Here is a 24,822-nt window from a genome sequence, read left to right as displayed (position 1 = left end):
TTATATTAATACCATTTTAACGGTCATTAGATTGTTGTTTTTGTCCATTATTTTGTTTTGTTTATATATACATATTTCCTTTGAGTGTGGCTTGGTTTGTTTAACTCCATCCCCAGACGCGTTTTTCCGTTTTTTCCGTTTTTTTCAGTATTATATGTTTTAGTAATTTTCTTTGGTTCTGTGAAGAATTTCGTTTTTATTTTTTGTAATTCGTTAGATTATATTTTTGTCAACATTTTGGGTTTATTATCGTTTGGTATTTTTCTAATAATAGTAAATACATAATTCATTTCCTTTTTTTTTGACGGGCGAATAATAAAAGTAACGGGATAGTTACTTTTACTGGTAACTAGTTACTTTTATAGTGGAGTAACTCCGTTAGTAACTCAGTTACTTTTTTGGAGAAGTAACGAGTAACTATAACTAATTACTTTTTCAAAGTAACGTGCCCAACACTGTCCTACAGCCCCCTCCATGTCTCCTGGTGTACTGGTCTGTCTCCTGGTCTCTGCTTCATACTCTGGACACAGTGATAACAGACACAGCAGACACAGCTCGCACTGATGTGCCATCCTGGATGAGCTGCACTACCTGAGCAACTTTTGTGGGCTGACAGTGCAAAAGTGACCAAAACATCAGCCAGAAAGGATGAGAACAGAGAGAAGGTCTGTGGTCACCACCTGCAGAACCACTCCTTCATAGGGGTCGTCTTGCTAAATGTCTCTCATTTCTACCTGTTGTCTGTTCCAACAGCAGGTAAAATTGATTCACAATCAGTGTTGCATCCTAACTGGACAGGTTAATTTTAAAGTTTAAAGTTTGATTTACTTGGAGTTACATTGTGTTGTTTAAGTGTTCCCTTTATTTTATGAGCAGTGTAAATAAATATAATCCCTAATGGTTCATTACTACTATCTGTGATCTAGTGATAATTATAAAGTGACTTAAAAAATGTAGCAATGCCGGCGAACTGACGCATCACGACACACTAATGAACTGTTTGTGTATTGTACTCAATACTACAAAGGCCTAGCTTACCTAAGCACAGTTTCAATGATGGTCTACCCAAGATTGTGTGAAAAATGCTATGCTTAGAAGTGTTTTGACAGCCTGGAGAGAAGAGAAGCTTGTTTAAACAACTTTATTATTTTAAAATGTAATCAAAATGACAGTAGTTACAGAGGAGCACGCAGAGTTACATCGGCGAGTCGTTCAGCAGCTCTCAGCGGGTCGTGACTTTTTCTTGTCATGATTATCCAAATTGTGCCTCCAATTGAGAGCAAAGTCTGCTGTCGACTGGAAAATTGTCCTCGTCTGTCTGAGTCTCGTTGTTTTGCGATTATTTCACAAAATAGTCATCCATTATAGGATTCATTATCATGTGAGCAAACACACACACACACAAGCATACACTTGCAGAGATAGGGGGAAACTAAATGAGTCAAATGAGTCCAGTTAAACAGGTCATGAACAAAAAAATAAAAAATAAAATAAAACAAAGACAAAAAACTGACACTCAATGCTGGACTAGTGAATAATCTTTGCTGATGCAAAGATGCAAAGAAGCAGCTGATGCAATTTAATCATATAATAATTTCCTCTGTTGGCTAAACTGAATATAAATCAAAGCAACTGATTTAACAGCATTTTTTATTTTATTTAACTCAACTTTCTATTAGAGGCAAAGAGCACCTAAAAACCTGATGGTAAAAAAACAAAACTTGCACATGTTTACCAAGCAAAAGATTTCCCACAAGGGAGCTCAAATAGCTGTTAGTGCTCATCATCAGTGACACTGTGTGTACTGATGTGTTAGTCACACATTCTCTTTACTCATGTTTTTGAGTGCAGTAAACAATACAGTTAAGACTGTGGTGCCACAATCTTCCACTGAGTGATAGGGGAGTCTAAACTCTACTGGATTTATGCAACAGTTCAGTACAAAATGGAGGGAGACATTTAAGGAGCATTCCAAATTGTCATGCAGCTCAAGCAACTCAAAAATGTTTGACTAAAATAAGTTGAGCTAAATCCAAAAACACTGTGTAATCAGTTACATTTGAAGTTGAACCAACGTATTTATGTATTATTTATTTAATATATTTGCAATATATGATTTATGTTGACCATATCTCAGCAGTTTAATGTATTAAAATAGAGTAGTAAAATAGAAAAGTTTACATTTAAGATGTTAAAGAATGTGTATATTGTCACTGTCCTAAGAAAACCATATAAGGAACATGTTCCTAACTTTAAATGTTCCCTAGAATGGAGGAATGTATTTATCTGGGAACTGAATGTGTAATTTAAATACCCTATAAATGGCCAGAAGATGTTTAAATGAACATGAAATGTTCCAATACTTGGTTAGGTTCCCTCACTGCATTTCTGCCTTCAGCACTTTGTGTAGCAGTTGGTTAACACTGATATTCAAAAGTGGGAAAAGCCCCGTTATCGTGGAGATCTGCACAAGCACAGTAGCAAAAATAAGCCAATAAATCTGTTCTTTTGTGGATTGTTGAGCCACATGCTACAAACTATTTTTTCCAGATTTTATTAGTAATTTAAAGTACATTTTACCTTCATTTTTTATTTATTTATTTGTTTTATTTATCAGGCATCAATGCTAGGCTAAAAGCTAACTCCAGCCTCACATTGGCAGAGGAATTGCATTGGCAGAGATAATATCAAGAAAAACGTTTATAGTTCTGACTATGCTAACGTTATGTTGACATGTTGACTCTATGTGAGCCATTGCAGTGCCTTGACGTAAACCAGCCAATCAGAGCAGAGCTCATCAAAGTATTCCTGAGTCCACCATACATGGAAAATCGGCTTGTTTCATTCTGAAGCCAAATAACAGGCTTGTAAATGGAGAAATAAAACTACATCTGGGCATTTTATGGCACAAACATACATTAATAAGAACTTTAAATACTTGGTCCACTTCTGTAAATCTATCCATTTGTAAATTCCCCTCCAAAGTAAAGTAAAGTAAAAGAATAAATAAATGTGTTGTTTTATTAAGACAGTGACAATGTACATTTGTACTCAAATAGCTGTAATACAAATCTATAGATTGTTTGTGGGCATCAGAATCTATTTCTTTTATTATTTACACTTGGTTTAATCCTTGCATGTTGCTTAATCCTTAGTTCCCAGAACTCTGGAGGAGTCTGAATGAACCTGTGTGTTTGTGAGTGTTTGTAAGTGTGTGTCTATATAAGGTATAAGACAGTAGTTCTGATGCTGTGGAAACATTAGGGTCTTTGGTCTTGATATTACCCAAACACTTCTAAATAATCTCAGTTAGAATTAGTAGCAGGTGCTATAACTACAGTCCATTATACATGTATTAAATCTGTCACTGGTCAGTTTCTGACAGTATATTGCTATTGAAATGACTGCAAAGATTCCTGGAGTTCAGTACCCATCAGTGCCTTAGTGTAGATAGTGAAAGTCTAGACTACATTAATGATGAACTTGAGGCTGTTTACCGGTCTGTCTGTGCCTATAAACACTCCAGTTGTTTAATACAAACAAAGGTAAAGTTTTGCAAATCTAATATTTATGTATGTATATAGATATATACGTCATTACATATGGACATATATCAACCATATATATTCTTAGTGAAGCAGTCACTGGCACGTTTATTGCAGGACATTATCTCGCATTATCACAAAAGTGTCAAAAGTGGTGAAATGAATCTCATATTCAGTAATGTTTGCAGTAGGATATGAAGAATCTCCTTTCAGTGTGTCGTACACTCTTCAAAATAAAGGTACAAAAGGTTCTTTAGTTATGGTCAGACTGCAGGCACTGTTTTTTGCTAGTTATCAGATTTATTGGATTTGTATGTCAGGGGGACATAACAAACCTATTTGCATGGAATGCTGTGGTGACGATGTAGGCGTCAGTATCTACACTGGATATGTAAAGTGTACACACCCCTGTTAAAATGGCAGGTTTAGTGATGTAAAAAAAATATATATATATATATTATTAATACAATATTGTTCACCTATAACCTCCAAATTGCAACAAATTATGTTTTTTTACGAGGAAGAAGTAAAAAGTAAAAAAGTAAAATAATGTGGTTGCATAGTTGTGCACACACTCAAACACTCAAGGGTAACCTCACACTAGGTAATCCATGCCTAGTTATTTGACTAGTGTGATCTCTCCGAACCGCGAACTGAACACTAAACTGTTCACATCAGTGATGCAACGTTCCTGTAAACAAACACTGTGGATATTTTTTTCCCCAAAAATCATCCCCTGTCAGGGATGTCGCTATGTATGTAACTGTGACTGAGATAACCGTGATGTTTAGTGCATATTCTTAAGTAAATTAAAGCGTATTATCTCCGCTTTTATCAAGAAGGCGACATGTACTTGCTCTCAAGAGAGGGTGCTTTGCATGGTCGGGGGTGCTGAATGGTGCTCCGAGTACCAGCTAAAGAAAAACATCCCCACAGCATGATGATGACTTCACTGTGGTATGGTGTTCTTTTGGTGATGTACAGTGTTGGTGCAGTGCACCAAATGTATCTTTAGGAATTATTGACGAAAAATGTTCAACCATGGACCTGTAGGCCTCATTGTAGCCTTGTAGTTTTCTTCTTGTCTTTTCATCAATTTTGGATGGATGTTCTGTTCTTGGCCCTATATATTTTTCCACTTGATGATGACTGTCTTCACTGTGTTCCATGGTATATCTAATGCCTTTGAAATTCTTTTCAACCCTTCTCCAGACTGATGCTTTTTGACAATAAGATCCATCTGATGCTTTAGTGACTCTTGCATGTCTTTTGCTGTAAGATGCGACTTATTTGGGGTTAATCAGAGGCACATTAAATGATGGAAGGTGTCTACTGATTCCTACTTACCATGAGTTTGAAGTTAATTGGTTCATTCTGAACACAGCCACACCCCCCCCCCCCCACCCCCCAGTTATAAGAGGGTGTGCAAACTGATGCAACCACAGTAAAGTTTTATTACATTATAATTTCCCCCTAAATATTTTAGTTTGTTTTTTATTTACGATATAGAGGTTAAAGGTCACATTAAAGGTGGAAATGTTTTTAAATCTCTAAACCTGGATCTGGACTGGTGCCCTGTCAGTTCATCTCTGTATTTGATGAGGATGTGTTTGTCATATTTTGTCAGATAAAAATTACACTTTTATCTGATTAAAATGTCCACAGAGACCAGACTGAATCAAATGCTGAATTGTAATTCAATTATTTTGCAGAAATGTCAGAAACATGTGTCTTGCTGCCCATATAATCTGAAATCAATCTAGATGCAAACATTTGAAGCTCAGTTTTTGATGCCCAGTCTATAAAAATAAATCTGATTGCAGTCTAGATATGCAAAGAATCGAATTTGTGCTTGCAGTCTGAACACAGTCTGTCCTAAAGCACTGCCAGGAAAGAACTACTTTTGGTTCTATAAAAAGAACCATATCAAGTGTAATGTACCTTAACATTGGCAAAGAACCTTTAAATCAATTGTAGGTTCTTTAAATATTCATTTACAGAATTATTTTACACAACCAAAAGTGTTTTTTTATGGCAGGGCTCCAAAAACCCTTTATACCTTTAGATTGAAAATGAATTCAGTCACAAAAATATAAATCCAAAAAATATATATATAAAAAAGAAAAAGGAAATGCATCCAAACATAGGCTCACGCACACTTACACACATCCAGGACACAAAAGTACAGAATCTCACAAGCGCCTGTCTTGTAACGCTGCATTAGTAACACAAAGGAATCCCAAAGAAATAAAAAAATAATATATGTGCATTAAAAGGATCTGTGCAAAAATGTAAAATATGGTTTTAGCTCTAGGTGTGGAAAAGTGGAGCGATGCTGTACTGTTGGCAGATCGGTTACAGTAAGCAAACCTTTCCCAGTTAGAGCAGAAAACAAAGCACAATGTTCTTCAGTTTTGTCGTAACTGCATTAAAAAAATCAAGCAAAAAAAAAAAACTGTACTAAAGGCTTCAAAACTACTCCTCCAAAAAAAAATAAAAAACTCAAAATTAAAGAGAAAGAAAGAAAAAAATTACTTTAAACATCAACGTAAATAAAAGAACACCCAGAAACCCATTGCAAAGATATATAAAGTTTCTAATCAAGTTTTCCTAATCATAAACTGGAGATGTACACCTCTGATTTTTCCTTTAAAAGCGCTTTAAAAGCACATCTTCCTCTGTGCTGAAAGGAAGGGACATATATATCCGAGTGGAACGCAAAGCTCAGGTTTCAGTTCTCATCTGCTCCAAGGTCAGAATGGGGTCCAGTGGGCTGTGAGTGCGGTTCCTAGGTCAGATCTGGAGCTCAGCCTGCAGTTAAAAAACAAAACAAAACAAAAAAAACTATACGAAGGCCAAACTTCCTCCGTCTGCTCCAGAGTCAGGGCTTTCTTTCCTCTACTCGAGGCTCGTTTTATTACTGTCGAGCTGTTGAAACACTAGATTGCTGTGTTATTGTTGTTTAATCCTCAGGAACCGTGTATTAGCTCCGTACTGTCGTTTCATTTTGTTTGGAGGGCTGATGAAACGGGCGATTACAGTTTGGACGTGGATGAGTGGAGTTGAGGAGGAAGCAGGGCAGTGTATGGGCTCTCGAGGTTACAGGGTGGGACCTCAGCACTGCTCGGACTCTATGAATCCTTCCTTCTCCTGGCCGATGGGCTCTACCTCAGCGTACGCAGGATGACCTGAACCCCGGCGGAACTTCATCGCAGGCCATCTGCTTGGCCGTCTCTGCAGAGAAAGAGACAAAAAAAAGAGTGATGGAGGAGATATGGATGAGTGACTTTGTGTTATTGGCAGAGTCTTCCTCTGAAAAAGTAGTTCCAGCAGCTTAGAGTTTTGTAGACTATTGTTACTTAGTGGAATGATACCAGTATGGTGTAAAGAGGTTCTGATACTACATATAAACTAAAAGAGAAACACAATATTTACAATACAAAAACATTCATGTTTATCCATCCACCCATTCATCCATCTATTTACCTATTAATTAGGCCACCCAACAACCATCCATTCATTCACTCATGTAGTAATCTATCCATCCATTTACCTATAAATCTGTCCATCCATAAAACCATGCATCCACCTCTTCACCAATTAATCAATCCATCCACCCACCCACACACACATCCATCCAATCAAACCATTCATCCTCACATCTATCCACCCATCCCCCTATTAATTAGTGCATCCACCTATTTATCAATCCATCCAACCATTTACATATTTGTTTCTCCATCCATATACCCATCCATTTATGCATTCACCAATTCAACTGTATGGACACAACTCTTTCTGTCTTTTCAACCATTCATTATTCTATCCATTCACACTTCCAACCGTTTCACCTATTGATCAATTCATCCACCGACAGCTCCATCCTTCCTTTCACCAATCCATCAGTTTCTCCACCCATCGATCCATTCTCCAATTCATCAATCCATCCAACCACAAACTATCCATTTACCTATTAATCAGTTCAGTCCATCCATCCATCAATGTATCTATTGATCAATCCATCCACCGACAAATCTATCTATCCAATCACCTATCAACCACTCCATCCATCCATCCATCCATCCACCCACAAATCTATCTATCCAATCACCTATCAACCACTCCATCCATCCATCCATCCATCCACCCACAAATCTATCTATCCACCTGTTTGCCAATTCATCAATCTATCCCCAATTCATTAATCTATTTACCTGCACATCCATCCATCATTTCGCCCATTCATTAATTCACCCACCCACAAATCCATCTATCTATATATATACCTCTGTCCAATTCATCTGTTTATTTATCTACTCATCCATCCATTCATCCCCCTATCCACCCACACCTCCATCCAAACAAGTCAAGTCAAAAGGATTTTATGGTCATTTCATCTGAGTCATACATTCCTTCAGAATCATAATGCAACATGGAACAAAGAGTATTTATCTGGTCATTTTGTTGAAGAACGCTTTATTATAATAGTCACTGTTATTATAAGCAGCTGATAGTAAATATCCAGTGTACTAAATCACTTTCATTAGGTAGGAATATTGGCAATATTGGAATTTTGCATGGGAGGTGGGAATATTATGAAAAATAATACTCATGTATTCTAGTAATAAGCCATGTAATGAACTATCATCAAAATTCTTATACTTTCAACTAATATACACTTGAATGTAACTATTACTGAAAAGAAAACTCTTGTGTAAATGAATTTGACATATGTACATTCAAAAATAAGTACAATTTTGACATTTTTCAGCAGCTCAATGTCTTCTGGTATAAGGAAAAATTGTAGCACGTGGCTGTCTCCTAACATAACTGTTATAACATGTGAAAGGGAAACTGACTGAAACGGAGAAAAAAACACACCAAAATTGTCTGGGGTTCAAAGAGTTAATCAGTCCATCCACCTATCCGTCCATCATCTATTTACTAATCTCTTAATTCATCCACTCTTCACCCACCCAGTTCATTGTTTTTTGAAAATAATGTGTAATATCATTGTTATGCTACTATATTGTCATTATATCAGTGGCAAAATAAGTCCCAACAAAGTGGTTTATCGTGATAAGCCAAGTGAGTATACCCTATAAATCATCCAGTCTCAAACAGAGCTGTTAAAGTAAGTGAAGTTAGAAAGTCATTAATTTTAGCAAGCAGAGACTTTTTAAATAACCCCAGTATGAGTGGGGCTGCTGAAGCTGCTCTGTGGTTGTGTTTGATGAAGACCTTGACTGGGGAGCATTTATTACACTGGTGCTGCTCAGGGAGCAATTTACACACAGTTCACATCCAGCAGCTGTACTGTAGCGGCAGATTTAGACAGAAATAAAAAAAATCATATCCTTGGAGTTGTAAAGAATGATCATTACAGACCACCGTGACGGAGGGGCAAGGTCAGCGTGAGTTATGATCAGGAACACAAGCCTTAACACAGGCGTAAAATTATAATGAACCACACATAGAGATGTTCAGGATGTGCAGAGCCTGCACTGATTAGTTAGGAAAGGTGGCCATGTGGATAATGAAAGTGGTTTAATGGACTCATTTTAGGGATGATGTGTTTTTTGTTGTTTGGATGCACAATAAAAGAAGACATGCCTGGAGGCCCTCCCCCATGCAGAGCTGGTCCCACCGATGTGATGTTGACAGAAAACTGAGTAATTGGGTCTGTTTAGCTACTGCAATGTCAGAATTACATTGGAATGAAGACATTTACAGAGGCAAATTAACACTGCTCATCATCCAGAACACACCATCCCCACTGTGAAACATGGTGATGGCAGCATCATGCTGTGAAGATGTGGGGATTTGTCTTCAGCAGGGACAGGAAAGCTGGTCAAAGTTGATGAGAAGATACAGGGCAATCCTGGAAGAAAATCTGTTGGAGGCTGCAAAAGCCTTGAGACTGGGGCGAAGGTTCACCTTCCAGGAAGGACAATAATCCTAAACGTACAGCTAGAGCTACAGTGGAATGGCTGAGATTACAGAAGACATGAAAATTGTGCTTCCCAGATGCTCTCCATCCAACTTGGCTAAACTTGAGCTGCTTTGCAAAGAAGAATGGGCAAAAATCTTAAGTATCTAGATGCACTAAGCTGGTAGAGACAAACTCCAAAAGACTTATAGCTGTAATTGCCACGAAAGCTGGCTCTACTAAGTATTATTTAGGGGGCTGAATACTTTTGCATGTCACAATTTTCTCATTTTTATTTGATTACAATTTTGAAAACCATGTATCATTTTTTTAGTCCACTTCACAATGATGTTCTACTTTGTGTTGGTCTATCACTTTAAGTCTCAATAAAATACATTAGAGTTTGTGGTTGTAAGACAGAAATTGAACATTTTCAAGGGGTATGAATAATTTTGCAAGCCACTGTAATTTAATTCACATCAGTAACTAAGCATTGTTGTCATGATCTTGTCCTGTTCTGTGTCCTTAGTGTTTGTTTTCCTCCTCCATGTACCTTTTAGCACATGGCAAAAAGTGTTGTGTTGTTCTTGTCTCCTTTCTTGTCTTTAGTTATTCCGCCTTTGTTGTCTGTAGCTCCGCCTCCTAATTACCTGTCCCAGGTGTTTCCTGTTACTGGTCCATGTGTATTTATAGCCCCTTTGTTGCTAGCGTGGTTGTCGCATCTTGTGGGTGTTCTACATTGGTCAGGTTGTTTCTATGTTTCTTTGTTTTCAGTCAGAGTGTAATCCGTGTTTCTATATTGTTAAGTTTTTGGTTCACTGTTTACTGTTTTCTCTGTCAGTTTAATAAATTAATCGCACTTGCGTCCATCTCCGCATCTCCCTGCTGCACACCTGACAACCTTGGACAGCCTAGAAGCCCTAACGATTTATCACTGCTGCTAGTGAGTGCAGGCTGATTGATTGGTGAGCTGATCAGCTCATTGGCTCAGTACAGCAGGATTGAAAACAAATGAAATAGAAATCAAACACAATTTTGTGAAAAAAATTGAACACTATTCACAATCATCATTCATCTCACATCTCTCATCAACAATGTCATTCATCTCACAATCCCTGTCATCAATAATGATTTGATCTATTGTTTATCTGGCTAGTCTGCCAGAGAAACACACACACACACAAACCTCAATGAAGAAGAGTCCAGCGGCAGAGCTGGGGTGATGGTATATGTACACGGTCACCAGGACAACAACCACCATCACTAACATCAGCATCAGCATCCCCAGAATCAGACCTGTGTGGAGAGGGTGTGTTTCCCGCTCTGCTGTACTCTCTGCTGCTGCAGCTGCAAAACACACAAACACATACAAACAGTTAAAATTAAATATCACAATGTATTGCATTATTGTATTGTACACTGTATGTACATTCATTATACTTACAGCTCTCAATCATACACAGAGTACATACTACATTTCCATCTTACACACACACACACACACACACACTCATGATCATGTTCAATCATCTACTGCTCTGGAAAAAAAAGAAGAGACCACTTAAAAATGATGAGTTTCTTTGATTTTACCAAATTAAAAGCCTCTGGAATATAATCAAGAGGAAGATGGATGATCACAAACCATCATATCAAGCTGAAGTGCTTGAATTTTTGTACCAGGAGTGGCGTAAATTTATCCAAAAGAAGTGTAAGACCCTGTCAATATGCATGAAAACTGTCATTAAAAACCAGGGTTATTCCACCAAATATTGATTTCTGAACTTTTCGCTCTGTAGGTTGCATTTAAAATCCTTTTATTTTCCAAAAAAACGTCAGTGTGACTTAGAAGCCGCTACACCTTATGTATGAATTCTATCAGTCAGGTTGTAAAGAGCAGTAAAGCCATTTCGCTGAAGTACAGCATTATAGTTTATTTCTATAGTTTAAGCGCTAAGTGCTAGCTCTTTCTCAGTTGAAAGGTGAATATTATTGGACTGTAGCCTGCTGTTGTCCCCGGCTAGCAATGCTGGAGCAGCATTAGAATTAGCTGCTAACTGCTAGTTAGCTCTCTCACTGTTCAAAAATGAGTATTATTTAACTGTAGCCTTCTCGTTTACCGTGTTAAAACAAGCTACATGGGACGAACCACTAGCTAAAATCGTCCTGGTTTACCGGAACACTCAGGGTTCCTCAGTGTAGCTCTGCCTGGCTAGTCTTAGTGAAAATCTGAAAAATGAACAACTTCTGTTGCTTTTTAAATAGGCAGTCACGTCTCAAAGTAACTTTATTTTTACGTAAATGTTATTATAAGATCAGCAGTTAGCCGGAACTTTTACTCTATGTTTTTGTTCTTCATTTTCAAACCTATTATAGACAAATTGTTCAATGATGAGCTAGCTTTACAATGAGGCACTGTGGATGAGGTGAGTGACAGGCTACGTAATGACTGACTGAGACTGTGTGAGTTCAATTCAGTGATTTCTGCTCGCTGAGGACAGTTCCTGAAGAGCATGTGTGTTCATCACAGAGTCTCCAAAAGTCTCCAGTAACACCACAAAAACTTGCTAGATTTGTCACTAGTCACTTTTTTACAAAAAAAAAAGTCACCAGAGGGTCTGAAAAGTCGCTAAATATAGCGACAAAGTCGCTAAGTTGGCAACACTGCACACACAATGAAGTGTGTTCCAGCAGCAAAACCCACCAGAAGATGCAGGACAGTTTACACAGACAGAAGGGGGCAGTGTTTATCCTGGAATCTCCACTGTTCAGATCATTTCTCAGCAGAGCTGCTGTTCAGTGTCATGGACAGAGACTGAGTGATGGTGAAAGGTTAAGGTTGTTCAGTCTGATTTGTTGTGTCTTTAAGGACACCGCTGGCAGGCTTCTCTGGCATCGCTGACCTTCCCGGACATTAATATCCAAGCTTTTGACCAAAACCAGATAGAAGCTGTTTCTAATGAACAGAAAATGAGGAACGCTGATAAGAGCGATGAGTCCATTAGCCAAAAGAAAAAAAACATGGACACTAGTGCTCTCAGCATCTGCGTCACATCACCACTAATGTGTCTGATAGACGTCAATGATGAAAACCACAAGCCAGTAAAGAAAGCACTGTATTCTTCCACTGAGGAGCATCTCTGTACTGTAGACATGAGGTTAAACAGGTCATCAACATCTCCTCAAAAATTCACCATAATATAGATCAAAACCTCCAATATATCTGCTAACCTGATTAGTTTAGCTAAATAATGTGTGGTGTGTGAAAGTTGGTGCAGTTTTAGTATGAAAAATACATTGTAAAAGTTGCTTTAGGATCTTTAGAAGTATGGTGACCAAAAGCCATCATCAGCTAAACTTAATGTTAGTATGTAAGATCTACACATATGTAAGATCTGTCATATTTTAACATTGTTACATTTTAATGAATTATGGATTTGTACATGGTGTTGAGTAAACAACAATTTAATGTGTGTCTAACATTGGAAATTAATGTCAAGTCAATGTTTTTTTTTCTGTTAGATATGCAACTTTAATTTGCAACCAAATTTCAACATCTGTAGAATGTTGGGTTTTGATGTCAACACAATTTTCATTTCAACTAAAGTTCAACATCTGTAGAATGTTGTATTTTGATGTTGACACAATTTTCATTTATAAGAAAGTTCAACATCTGTAAAATATTTGATTTTAATGTTAACACAATTTTAATTTCAACTAAAGTTCAACATCTGTAGAATGTTGGATGTTAATGTCACCACAGTTTTCATTCACAAGTAAAATTCTACATCTGTACAATGTTGGGTTTTGATGTCAACACCATTTTCATTTAATTTTCTTTTTTATTATTATTTTATCCTAATTTACACAGCCATTTACCCAACCCATTTATTAGGACTTTCTCTATCACTAGTGATGTCACAACATCAGGAGGGTAAAGACTAGCACATGCCTCCTCCGATACATGTGAAGTCAGCCACCGCCTCTTTCTGAACTGCCAAATAACCAGCGCACTCAAAGGAAAGAGAGATTGCTGGTTTAAATCCTGTTCATGTAGCTTGCCATCAGCTACTGGAGCCCCGAGAGAGCACAATTGGCCTTGCTCTTTTTGGGTGGGAAGATGGCGCTCTTTCCACTCATCACTCCAAAAGGGTGATGTTAAACAGCACAATGCGTCTGTGAGCTGATGTATCAGAACCAAGTCATGTGCTAGTCTTCACCCTCCTGGAGTGTTGGGGCATCACTAGTGATAGGGGAGTCCTAATGAGTGGGTTGGGTAAATGGCCTTGTTGCTTAAAAAAACAACAAATCTGCCAAAGTCAGAGCGTACCTGGCTCTGGAAGGGAATGGTAAGTGATACATTGGTTGGTTTATTTCATGTTACAGCAGATACACACCCATGATTAACTAAGAGAATTAGCCCTCGCAATACCAAAAACATCAAACACGTCCTTAATCAAGCTGCAAAGTGCGTGGTTGATGGCTCACGTTTAGATATCTTAAATAGGGCCCTTTGAGTCAAAAATTGGGATTTTTATATTGTCCCTTTAACGTGGCTGGAATGAGCTTCCTAATGTGTGTGATTTAATGTCAGTTGGTAATGTTAGCTATGCGATAGCTGGTTAGCCACATTAGCTCCCTAGCTGCAGTGCTAAATTTAACAAGCAAACATGTCTAAACTCTGCGCTAAAGAGGGAACTGGGTATATGTCTTCTCCTTTAAGAGGACAGTGAGACAGATACTAATAAATACATCAGTATAAGAGTGCAGCAGTGTGTTTAGAGGAGATCTGAGGGAATAAATAAATAATGCTCAGGTCTGTTTTAACGTGTTGATTTGAGATTTCAAGTGAACAAAAGTGAAAATAGCTGCTTCTGTGGTGACTGTAGCTCTACAGCTTCTCCCTGATCTGCCTGAATATTCTGCATTCAGCAGCCTCTCAACCTGAACAGAGCGCTGGGGGAGATTAGCATCGCTCCAGCCTAGCGTTTCCACACACACACACACACGAGCGAGAGCGAAAGAGCGCTTTTGGGCTTTCAAAACAAGGCTGTGCTGGGCTTGAGCGACAAGCCTAACCTGAGGTTAACAACCCGCTCAAAACCTGAACTTCACACTCTAGCTTTCTCTTTCTTTCTATTTCTCTCTCTCTTTTCCCTGCTTTCATATTCTGCTTATTATTTCACGTTCTCTTTCTCTCTCCCTAGATCGTTTTCATATTTCTCTTTATTTCACCCTTTTCATAATTCTCTCTTCCTTTTACCTTTCAGTTCTCTTCCTAATTCTCTATTTTTCCCATTCTCTCTATCTCTGCCTATTGCCCTTAATTCCTTCTCTAGCCTTATTTCTTTCTTTCTTCCCTTTCTCCACCATTCATCTTTCCCCATGTTCTGCCTCCAAAACATTTTCCCTCCCAGCTTCCCTCTTTATCTTTCCATGGTTTTCCCAATTACTTCCAATTTTTTCCCATCCTTCCTTTTCTGTTCTGTGTCCCTCTCTTCCCATTCCCTCCCTATCATGCTCTTTCACCCCATTGTCTGTATCTCTGCCTATCTTTTCTCATTCTTCCTCTAGCCTGTCTTTCTTCCTTTTCTTCTCCATTTCACATTTAGCTCAGTAAATGCAATCTCAACCTCTTCCCTCCCATTTTTCCACATTTCTTTTGTCCACAATTCTTCCTTCCTTCCGCCTTCTTGATTATCTTTCCTACTTCCCATTTTCACAGTTTTTTGTCCATATTTTCTCAATTTCTACCAATTTCCCCATTCTTATGCTTGCTTTCTGTTTTTTTTTCTCTTCCTTTTCTTTTCCTATCTCACTCTCCCTTTTCCCAATCCCTGTCCACCCTCATATTCTTATGGTCCCTCTTTTTCTCTCTACCCCTCACTCTCTCAGACTGCTTTTCTCATTGTCTCTATTCACTTTCCCTCTTACTTTGCTCATTCTTTCTCTTTCTTCTCATATCTGTCTCTCCTTTTTACACAGTTACCCCATCACACACTTGACTTAACACAACAGTGCATGTTTTAAGAGTCAGTAAACACAGAACATTACTGCAGATTCACTACAGTATATTTTTTATTTCTTCTTCCAAAAAACAACGTCAAATTTGAAGAAATGTTTGGAGTCGCAGCGGCACACTTACAGAACGAGTCCTAAAGCTGCAGCGAAGCTTCCAGTAAAGTGAGTTTTGGCAAAAGTGTTATGTTAAGGTGGCATTAACTTGAAAGTCACTTTAAAATAACCTAAAATTTAAAATCCAGTAATCCATAAAGTAAAGTTACTTTTTTTAATTTCAAATTTTTCCCCATTTTTACGCAACACTCATTAGGACTCCCTGTATCACAAGTGATGCCCCAACATCAGGAGTGTGAATACTAGCACATGCTTCCTCTGATACGTGTGAAGTCAGACTGCGCCTCTTTTCAAACTGCTGCTGATGTAGCATTGCTGGGAAGCATCACAGCACGCTCGGAGAGAGCACCATCTACCCACCCAGAGAGTGCAAGGCCAATCTTGCTTTCTCAGGGTTCTGGAAGCTGATGGCAAGCTACATGATCAGGATTCGAACCGGCGATCTCCTAATCATAGGGGTAGCGATTAGCCCGCTGGACCACTCAGTATTTCATTAATTAGATTTTTTTTTTCAAAGTAACTGGTTGTGTGTTAGTGTGCAATTGCACATGTGTCAGCAATGGCTGAACTTAAAGTATTAGATGTGTAGATGTAAAAAGTATAGACAAAATAACACAAAAGCCCCCTATCAGCCCCCCTCCCTTTCCTTTCTCTCTAATCACATGATTAACTCATTCCTGAACCCCACACTCTGATCCACTTTGATCAGCGTGCACATTTTCCTCTATTCTCGTCTCCTGGGGGAAGAATCTGGATATAAACATTCTCTCTCACACACACGCACAGTCCCGCTCAGGAACACAGTGCACACATGCTAATCATTTATTTATTGGGATAAATTATACAGCTCTCACGGCTGCAGCGGGGTAGCTTTATTAATGATGTCTGATTATTCCCTCTGCTCTGTGCTCCACGCTTTTTTTCATCCCCCTCTCCTCCCCTCACTCTGTTTCACACTCGACCCCGTTCACCGCACACACTCCTCACTACAGGGCTCTTACCTGCAGCCTGATATCAGCTGTTCAAAATAATAACCCGTCTGCTCTGCCTGCCAGACACGCTTTAAATACAGATGAGCATGTGTTCCTCTCTCTGTCTGTCTGCAATAACTTAATAGCAGACCCAGCAGGACGTCTGCATCTTCAGAGAAGCCCTAATGATTTCTGGGAACTAAAAATATGTCTGTAATTTCTGTTCATTTTTATTTAATAGGATCATCATGTTTGTGGTCTTTGAATTATAACTGGGGATCCTGCAGTAATCCACTGTTACATGTGGCTGGAAACAAAAGGATCAAAGTAAAAAAAAAAAAAAGCAAAATAAAAAACTGTCCAGTTAGGATTTTTGTCTCAGTGGTTTCTAGGCAGATTTACTGGATAGAAGACTGACATCATATTTTAATTAGGAGTAATCAATCACGTTCTGATTTGTTCCAATGTTTGTGGACACCAGTGATGTCAGTATTTATCAATATATCAAGGTTGGTTGTTCACTTTGTGCAGCAACAAAGTGCAACCTGTCTTCAAAAACACAACGTCAAAAAAACAAACAAACAAACAAAAAAAAAAACATGTAGCGCATGTGTTAAAGATAAAAGACGCATGAATTACGATTTGACTGTTTACATTCATTTCGCATGTGCATGGATCAGATATGTATTTGATTTAGGACCACAAATGGAAGTGACTTAAATCCGATTTGAAAAAAAAAAAGGAGTTGGCACGTTCACACAGCCATAAAAAAATTAGATCTGAGCCACATTGAGCAAAAAAATCAGATTTAAGTCACTTCAGCCTGGTAATGTGAACGTAGTACTACATCACACGTCCCAAAAGTGGAACAAAGCTTTCAGTAAAGTGAGTTTTGGCAGTACCTTAAAATTACTTCAAAAGCAACTTAAAAACACCTTTAAAGTACCTTAGTTACTTTTAAAATCTAGTAATCCATAAAGCAACTAAATTACTTTTTAAATGGGTTATCAGTAATCAGATTACTTTTTCAAAGTATTACTTTTTCAATGCATTAGGTACTGAAACTTAGTACTGGAATCAAAACAGTACTGTAACTTTTCAAGGCCTGACCTGCCCCATACCTGCTCTACTGCTTATACTTGCACTGTCATACCCACTTTAATTAGCCCTACAACTGTGACATTTTAAGAACTTTACGCACTCATTCACTTTACCAGCATTAAGCTTTTTATACCTCTATATTTGCACTACTGTTTATACGGGTTCTGTTTATACTGGTACTGTCATTCCCTCTTTAACCCCCCATCACTACTGCACTATTTTCTTGTGCCTCTTGTCTCACGGATGTCTATCTGACCCACTGTTGTATTGTCTCTCAATCTTTTATATTTATAATCTTATGTTGCTGTACTTGCTGTAACTTTTGGGAAACAGAGTAACATAATTTTAATTTTCTGTATGTCCTGTTCATATGCCGTATGCAATATCCATAAAACTACTTGACTTGACCTGAGCAGTGAATCAGTAATCTCTGGAATGGTGGATGGAGCTCCACACAATTTATTTGGAATGATTTGGGCAGTTTGGGGTGATCCGGTGTGAAGAACATCCAGGTGTGGCAGGTGTCCAAAAACTTTTGTACATATACTGAGAAAATGAACTAAAGCCTAAACATAGATAGACAGATGTACCCTAACCAATGTTCGTACAACATTCAATCTGTCAAGTTTTCTGGCTGTTCTTAGAACATTTTTATTTAAGGTTTTTAAACGTTTTGGTAACGTCACCTCAACGTCACTTGTGTCAGTGTTTTTATTTTAAGTTTTGGGAATGTTACTTATAAAGTTTCCATAATGTTATTATTTTTTCTAGCTGGGAATGTAACGCTATGTGGAAAACATTCTAATAATGTGATGCAGAACTTGTCCTATAACTTTATTTCTGTAACATTAAAGATAACCTACTTGGAATCTTTACAAAACATTCTGCACGTTTTTTTATCTGCTTCTTTCTGGTCAGATTCACGGTGGATCTGGAGCTTACATGGCTTTAATGGGAACAAAGAAGAAAACCCACTAGAAGGATAACAATCCACCACAGCAGGGTACCATGGGGTACCGTATGGTACCACATGCATAAATGTACCCAGATTTAATTGCAACTTAGCAAAACCAATGTTCTTTACAGCAAGGAACATGAAGATGATCTTTGTAGCAACATATAGTTCATCTGGTTCACATATTCTGCACAAATATATGGAAACAGACACACACAGATATCAAGAGTTGGGCGTAGGGCCTGGTGTTGACACACAGATGTGGTTTAGCGGAAGCTGTTAACCTCGCCTACAAATACAACCCTTGATTCCATTAGAGCACAGAGGAGCTAAATGACCTTTAAACAGAGCTAATGGAATTGTACAGGCTTTTATACAGAGAAAGAGAGACAGAGGGAAAGATAGAGCGAGAGGCAGACTGAGAGAGATAGACTGAGAGAGATGCTACTATTATGGAAAATGAAACATATGTGTGTGAGTGTGTGTCTGTGTATATGAGTATATAAGCATGTATGAGTGTGTAATGACTAGATTAACTTGCCGTTCCTGCTCCAGTGCTTCTGTAGAGCATGTTCAACAGCTCTTAAAACTCCACTAATGGAAAAGTCAGGTAGCACACACACACACACACACACACAAACACAGGAACACATTATCTTTATTTGACATTTGGTGCCAAATGCGGAAATAGAGAAAATTAGAGTTTAAGTAAAATGTAGAATATTCAGAGATTAGAGAAGATCCATCCATCCAATCATCCATCCATCCATCCATCCATCCATCCATCCATCCATCCATCCATCCAATCACCCATCCATCCATCCATCCATCCATCCATCCATCCATCCATCCATCCATCCATCCATCCAATCACCCATCCATCCATCCATCCAATAATCCATCCATCCATCCATCCATCCAATCACCCATCCATCCATCCATCCATCCATCCATCCAATCATCCATCCATCCATCCATCCATCCAATCATCCATCCATCCATCCATCTTGGCGTGTAACTGTCATGTCCTGGCCCTCTCTGTCCTCGTGCCTGTTTTTAACCTGTGCTCCTGTGTTTCTGGTTCAGTACTTTTGCACCTGTGTTAATTTGTAGCTCCGCCCCCTAGCTCCAGGTGTTTCCACTTCACGTGTGTGTCATATAGTCCTCCTGTGTCAGTGTTTGCTGTTGGTCTTTGGACCTGCACCTTTATCTGCATTTCATAGCCCTTTCTTGTTTATCTTGTTTGTTTCTCGTTTATCATTTGTTATTTTCTAGTCCCTCGTTTATTTCTGTTTTGTTTTCTTTATTTTGTTTGAGTTATTTGTTTTATTTCCTTCCGTTAGCCTCCCTGTTTGTTTGTTATTTAGTATCTCTTGTTTGTTTAGGTTTTTGTTCTGTTGTTTCACTAGTTTGTTTTGGTTATTTGTTTATTTGTTTCTTTGCTATTTATTTAATACATATACCTCTTTACCTGCGTATGCGTCCGCCTCCACGTCTTCCTGCCTGTGTTTCATGACAGTAATGGTACAAAAAAAATCACAGTTCGGTTCACACCTCGGTATAAACCCCACGGTTCGGTATGTTTTTTGGTACAGTTGGTGGAAAAAATAAAGAGACTGGGCATTCTGTATAGCCTCAGCTTTTATTAACTTTATAATAAAAATTAATCTTTATTATAACTTAACATTTAAATCTAACCCTAAAACAAACTCTTAAATGTTAAGCTTAGGGTTAGGGTTAAGGTTAGGGTTGGGTGTAGGGTAGCACTCTACCCCACATTACATTACTTGAGCATTCACTTGTCAACAATGGAACATCCAATAAAGTGTTGACTTGTAGTTTTCACAGGTTTTTGTCTGTATTTGTCAATTTATTCTAGAGTAAGAAACGAAAGTAATTTATAGTATATTTTATGAATTATAGACGTGCAAAAACAGGAAATCAGGATAAGTGTTCATTTTCCATTTAGTAGATGAACTAAAGCAGGATATAAACAAGTTGACACATGGAACAGCTGTGTCCTGAAGGCGAGCAGCTGATGTGCAGTGAGTGGAATTAGGAGTTTATGTGAGTCTCACGAGAACATAAACAAAAAGCCAAGAAAGTAGAAGTGGGACACAACTTCCTGCAGAAGACTCTGAAGACTGTTCCCTGCTCTCTGGAAAGCAGCACAGCCATCTGCTCAAGAGGAAAATACAGAGAGAGAGAGAGAGAGAGAGAGAGAGAGAAGGAAGGAGAGAAGGAAGGAGAGAGAGAGAGAGGGAGAGAGAGAGAGAGAGAGAGAGAGAGAAGGAGAGAGAGAGGTCTGCAGTGTCGGTCTGACCTCTGCACAGCTGCAGCAGTGATCAAGGCACATCCTGGAGCTTCCTGTAGGACCTCTCACTGTCACCCACACACACAACCACTGAGAAGCACTGTGAATTTTAATATGTGTGAGTTTTCTATGGTATTTTAGTATTCTAGATATCTATAGCTCAAGCCTCAATAGAATCCAGCCATACAAATATAAGTAACATCAAAACCAAAGAGCACAAAAAGTATTCTAAACAAATCAAAGATAGAATATTTGGTGTGAACCAGATAGTTACAGGCAACAAAATAAAACCCAACTGCTTGGAGACACCAGTAAATCCTGTCCTGTTAGCCTTAAGGAAATTGATGCTGTATCAAACAACTCAGGCACTGCTAGGATAAGTCCATTCCTCAAAACATTTTATTAATATTTGTATAAAAAATATAAAGTGAAGTAAATATGAATGAGGCCAACAATCACTCTGAAGGAGCTAAAGAGCTCAGAGGCTGAGGCTGGGCATCTTCTTAAGACTGAAAAAAAGGGTGGAAAGTGCAAAATATCATGAGGAACTGCCAAAAACTAAAGCTTAGGAGAAAATTCACCATTAAGCAGCCCAATGATCTGAAGCACAAAGCCAAAATATTATGAGTTGCATTGTCAATAAATGTCTATTTTCTGGTCTATTTTTATACATAAGGTGTACCGGATAATATGGCGCATTATGTGACACTAGTAAGGAACAGGAGTGTCACCATCGTTTTCCTTCTAATTCTGCAGGTCTCACCGCTTGGCAACAAAGCCTTTAAAGTCAAGCTTAGAAAACAAAACTGTAATAACATGTAATAACATTTTCTTATTAAGTCAAATGAGTGCCGGATGTTAATCTACACAGATTTCTCTCCAGAAACTGTTTATTTGGGTGAGTAAAGCACTTTTGTTTACAGTAAGCTTGGATTTACTTAGATTTACACTAATGCTGCCCGACATACAGTAGCTACAGTGAGAAACCCTGAGTGTTCTGCTAAGCCAGGGTGATATTAGCTAGCGGTTCGTGTAGCTTGTTTTAACGTGGTAAGCACACAAACTACAGTCTGATATATTCACTTCTAAACAGCGAAAGAGCTTAGCGTTGTTTGCGGGTAATGCTAATGCTGCTCCAGCAGTGCTAGCCGAAAGGATTTTAATTGTGCCTTATAGTGCAAAATATAGGGTAGATACAATACAATTTTATTTATTTGATACTATTTGAAAAATGTGTTCCACTGTAGTCATCTAACTCAATCCACTAGATGGAAACAAATACACAAACTGTGTATAATATGTTTAAAAGGTGAAAAAAAAAAAACCTAAGCTGCTAAAATAGATGGTTTACCAGTTCTTGGCCCCCATGGAGTGTGTTGCATTTGATTTTGTTGACACTGGTCATGCCAGTCAGACAATATGGTCTACCATCTTGTAGACCATATTATGTTATTATGTTGAATTGTTGGTCTCATGCTTGTTGACCAGCGTGGTAAATCTTAGGCTTACAGTGTCTTTTATATTTAGCTTGGAATACATGAAACATGCAGTTAATCTGTGCATCAAGATATGACTGGCATCAAAATATAAATAAATTCAGTCTTATTAAAAGTCTTATCAATATTACATTAGCTATTTACAGTAAAATACATGACCACAGGTGCCCAAACTCTTGCATGTCACTGTACACTGTGTTCCATTTGACACCTTTATCACCTTCACCACTTTAGTCAGTCAGCCAATATGGTCAACCATCTTGGTCCTGTTGGACATCCACTTATGTTGTTTTGCTGGTCTCATGCTTGTTGACCAGCGTGGTAAATCTTAGGCATACTGGTTGTCTAATTTTGCAACAAAATTACATGAACTGCCTATAAAGTTATCCAGAAATGTAATAACAATTAAACATTAAGTCAATGTGGTGAAATTAGATTAGACTCTATAATTGCTTTAGAAGAGAAGATATGGAATAGGTAATAAAGCTAAATCTTAAGATAAATGCACCTGCAGAGGTGGAGAAGCTGCAGATGTCCACCTCGCTGTCTGCCAGCATCACTAAAAACCCACAGCTCATTTACTCTTCACTGCTGTTCCTGCCGTAGAGCGCTGTTCCGCTTCAGATACGAGACCCTGAAAACACCCAGCCCCCCCCCCCTCTCACTGCCTGAGCTGTCTTGATGAAGATACATTTAGACAGTAAGTGGCATCCCAATCCAACACAAGCATACATGACAAAAATGTGCTACTCTGAGTTATAAACACATTAATCTGTCATAATCCAATTCCTTCAAAAAGCCCCAGCAGTAATATGCACAATGCAGTGCAACAGAAGCATGACAAAGCACTCTGGAAAATAAGCTATGACGGATTATGAACACGCTCGTTTTTCTCCGTTTAATTATGCCAGAGAGGCTTGTTTTGCCAGATTGGCTTTTTTTCTGAGATGTCTAAACTTGGATGAACCTCAAAAAAAGCTCTAGATCAATGAAATAATGCATTTACATTCTTCTCATTTTCCCTCGGCGCCAAAACAGAAGAGAACGTTAATTTATCACCTCAACATTTTTGCTTTCAGCCAAGTTTAGAAGCATCATGACCTCTTTTTGAGGCTGCGTTTACATTCACATACCAAGCTGACGTGACTCAAATCTGATTTTTTTGCCTTAGTTTCACAAAAGCTCTATCTGGACGGGATTAGTTTCTCAGTAGGGTGCTTGTGAAAAATATTTCACACTTCTGTCAGTCATAAAACACTTGCATCTGGACTGCAATGGAAAAAACAGGAGGACCAGTCAGGGTTTTTTGGCTTTCTCAGTCACATGACATCACTTTCAGTAGCTCCTCCATTTCCACTCGCTGTTGTGTTTACCTGGATCTCTTCCGATACGTGGCAGTAGACAAATAGCTATTTTATTAAACGTGAGGTGATGAAACTCAAAGATGTGCGTCCGGACAGGACTAAAATTAGCGGAGGACCACGGAGTTAATCAAAAAACAGTAATTTAGCCTGTAATTTGAAAAAAAAACACATACATGGTTGTTTCGGACGGGAATAAAATCACAGAGGACCCCCCATAAAAGAGAAAATTACCCCAGAACCCCCTGAAAAAACTAATCCCACCCGGATAGGGCTAAAGGCACATTTTATTCAGGGCTGTGTATATTTGAATCACTTTTATTGGTTCTAGATGTATTGTTTTGACTGTTGCTTAGTGCTGTCACCATCAGCCAGCACCGGTTGCTGCACACCTGTCTCTCCCACCCTCTAAACTACGATACCCAGAATGCACCTCACACTGATATCACCCCCTCACGCAACCACATTACACTGCACACGGCACTACAAGAAAAAAAAATCACCAGAATATTGATTTCACCTGTTCTCCACAGTATAAATACACCTTCACTCCACACACACACCTCGTTGAGTACTGTCTGGTTTATCCACTTTACAAAGCTTTACCTTTGCCTTTGTTGTCTCTCTATCGTTTTCTGACCTTGTTTTATATATTTTTTTTACCCTGTTTCTTGCCTCGCCTTGCCTCTGATATTGCCTTGCCACGCTTTGACTTCTGGACTGTCCCTCGTTTTTAGTACGTTTAACCTCTACTGTTTACCAGTTTTGACCTTAATCGCTCTGACTACTCTCTGTATCACCCCATTTTATAAAGTCTGTAATTTGCATCCCTGTGTGTCTGAGTTCTGTCCGATTATGACACATTGGTATTATATGAATTGTCAGAATAGCCAAATATTTGCAACAATTGATTGATGCAATTTGAATATAGTGTTTTTCATTTTTAGCTTAGAAAGAAGAGACACCTTTATCACCTTCAACACTTTAATAAAGGCCACACTTCATTAGAAGGAGAAGA

The 24,822-nt window shown here is 38.4% G+C and overlaps 1 protein-coding gene across 1 annotated transcript in view; it reads right to left on the bottom strand.

Annotated features, from left to right (window-relative positions):
• Positions 1 to 1,126: 1,126 nt before the first annotated feature.
• plxdc2b (plexin domain containing 2b) overlaps positions 1,127 to 24,822 on the bottom strand; it is a 226,447-nt gene continuing 202,751 nt past the window's right edge. Inside the window, exons 13-14 of the mRNA XM_007230313.4 lie at positions 10,661 to 10,821; positions 1,127 to 6,779 (exon numbers count right to left, since the gene is read on the bottom strand). Of these exons, the coding sequence (XP_007230375.3) occupies positions 6,660 to 6,779; positions 10,661 to 10,821 (281 nt within the window). The 3' untranslated portion in view covers positions 1,127 to 6,659. The remainder of the gene's footprint in view (positions 6,780 to 10,660; positions 10,822 to 24,822) is intronic.

This window comes from Astyanax mexicanus, chromosome 8, assembly GCF_023375975.1.
Source record: "Astyanax mexicanus isolate ESR-SI-001 chromosome 8, AstMex3_surface, whole genome shotgun sequence".
Taxonomy (NCBI): Eukaryota; Metazoa; Chordata; class Actinopteri; order Characiformes; family Acestrorhamphidae; genus Astyanax; species Astyanax mexicanus.
The sequence above is the reverse complement of the archived record's forward strand: the minus strand, read 5'-3'. Positions and strand labels throughout refer to the sequence as shown.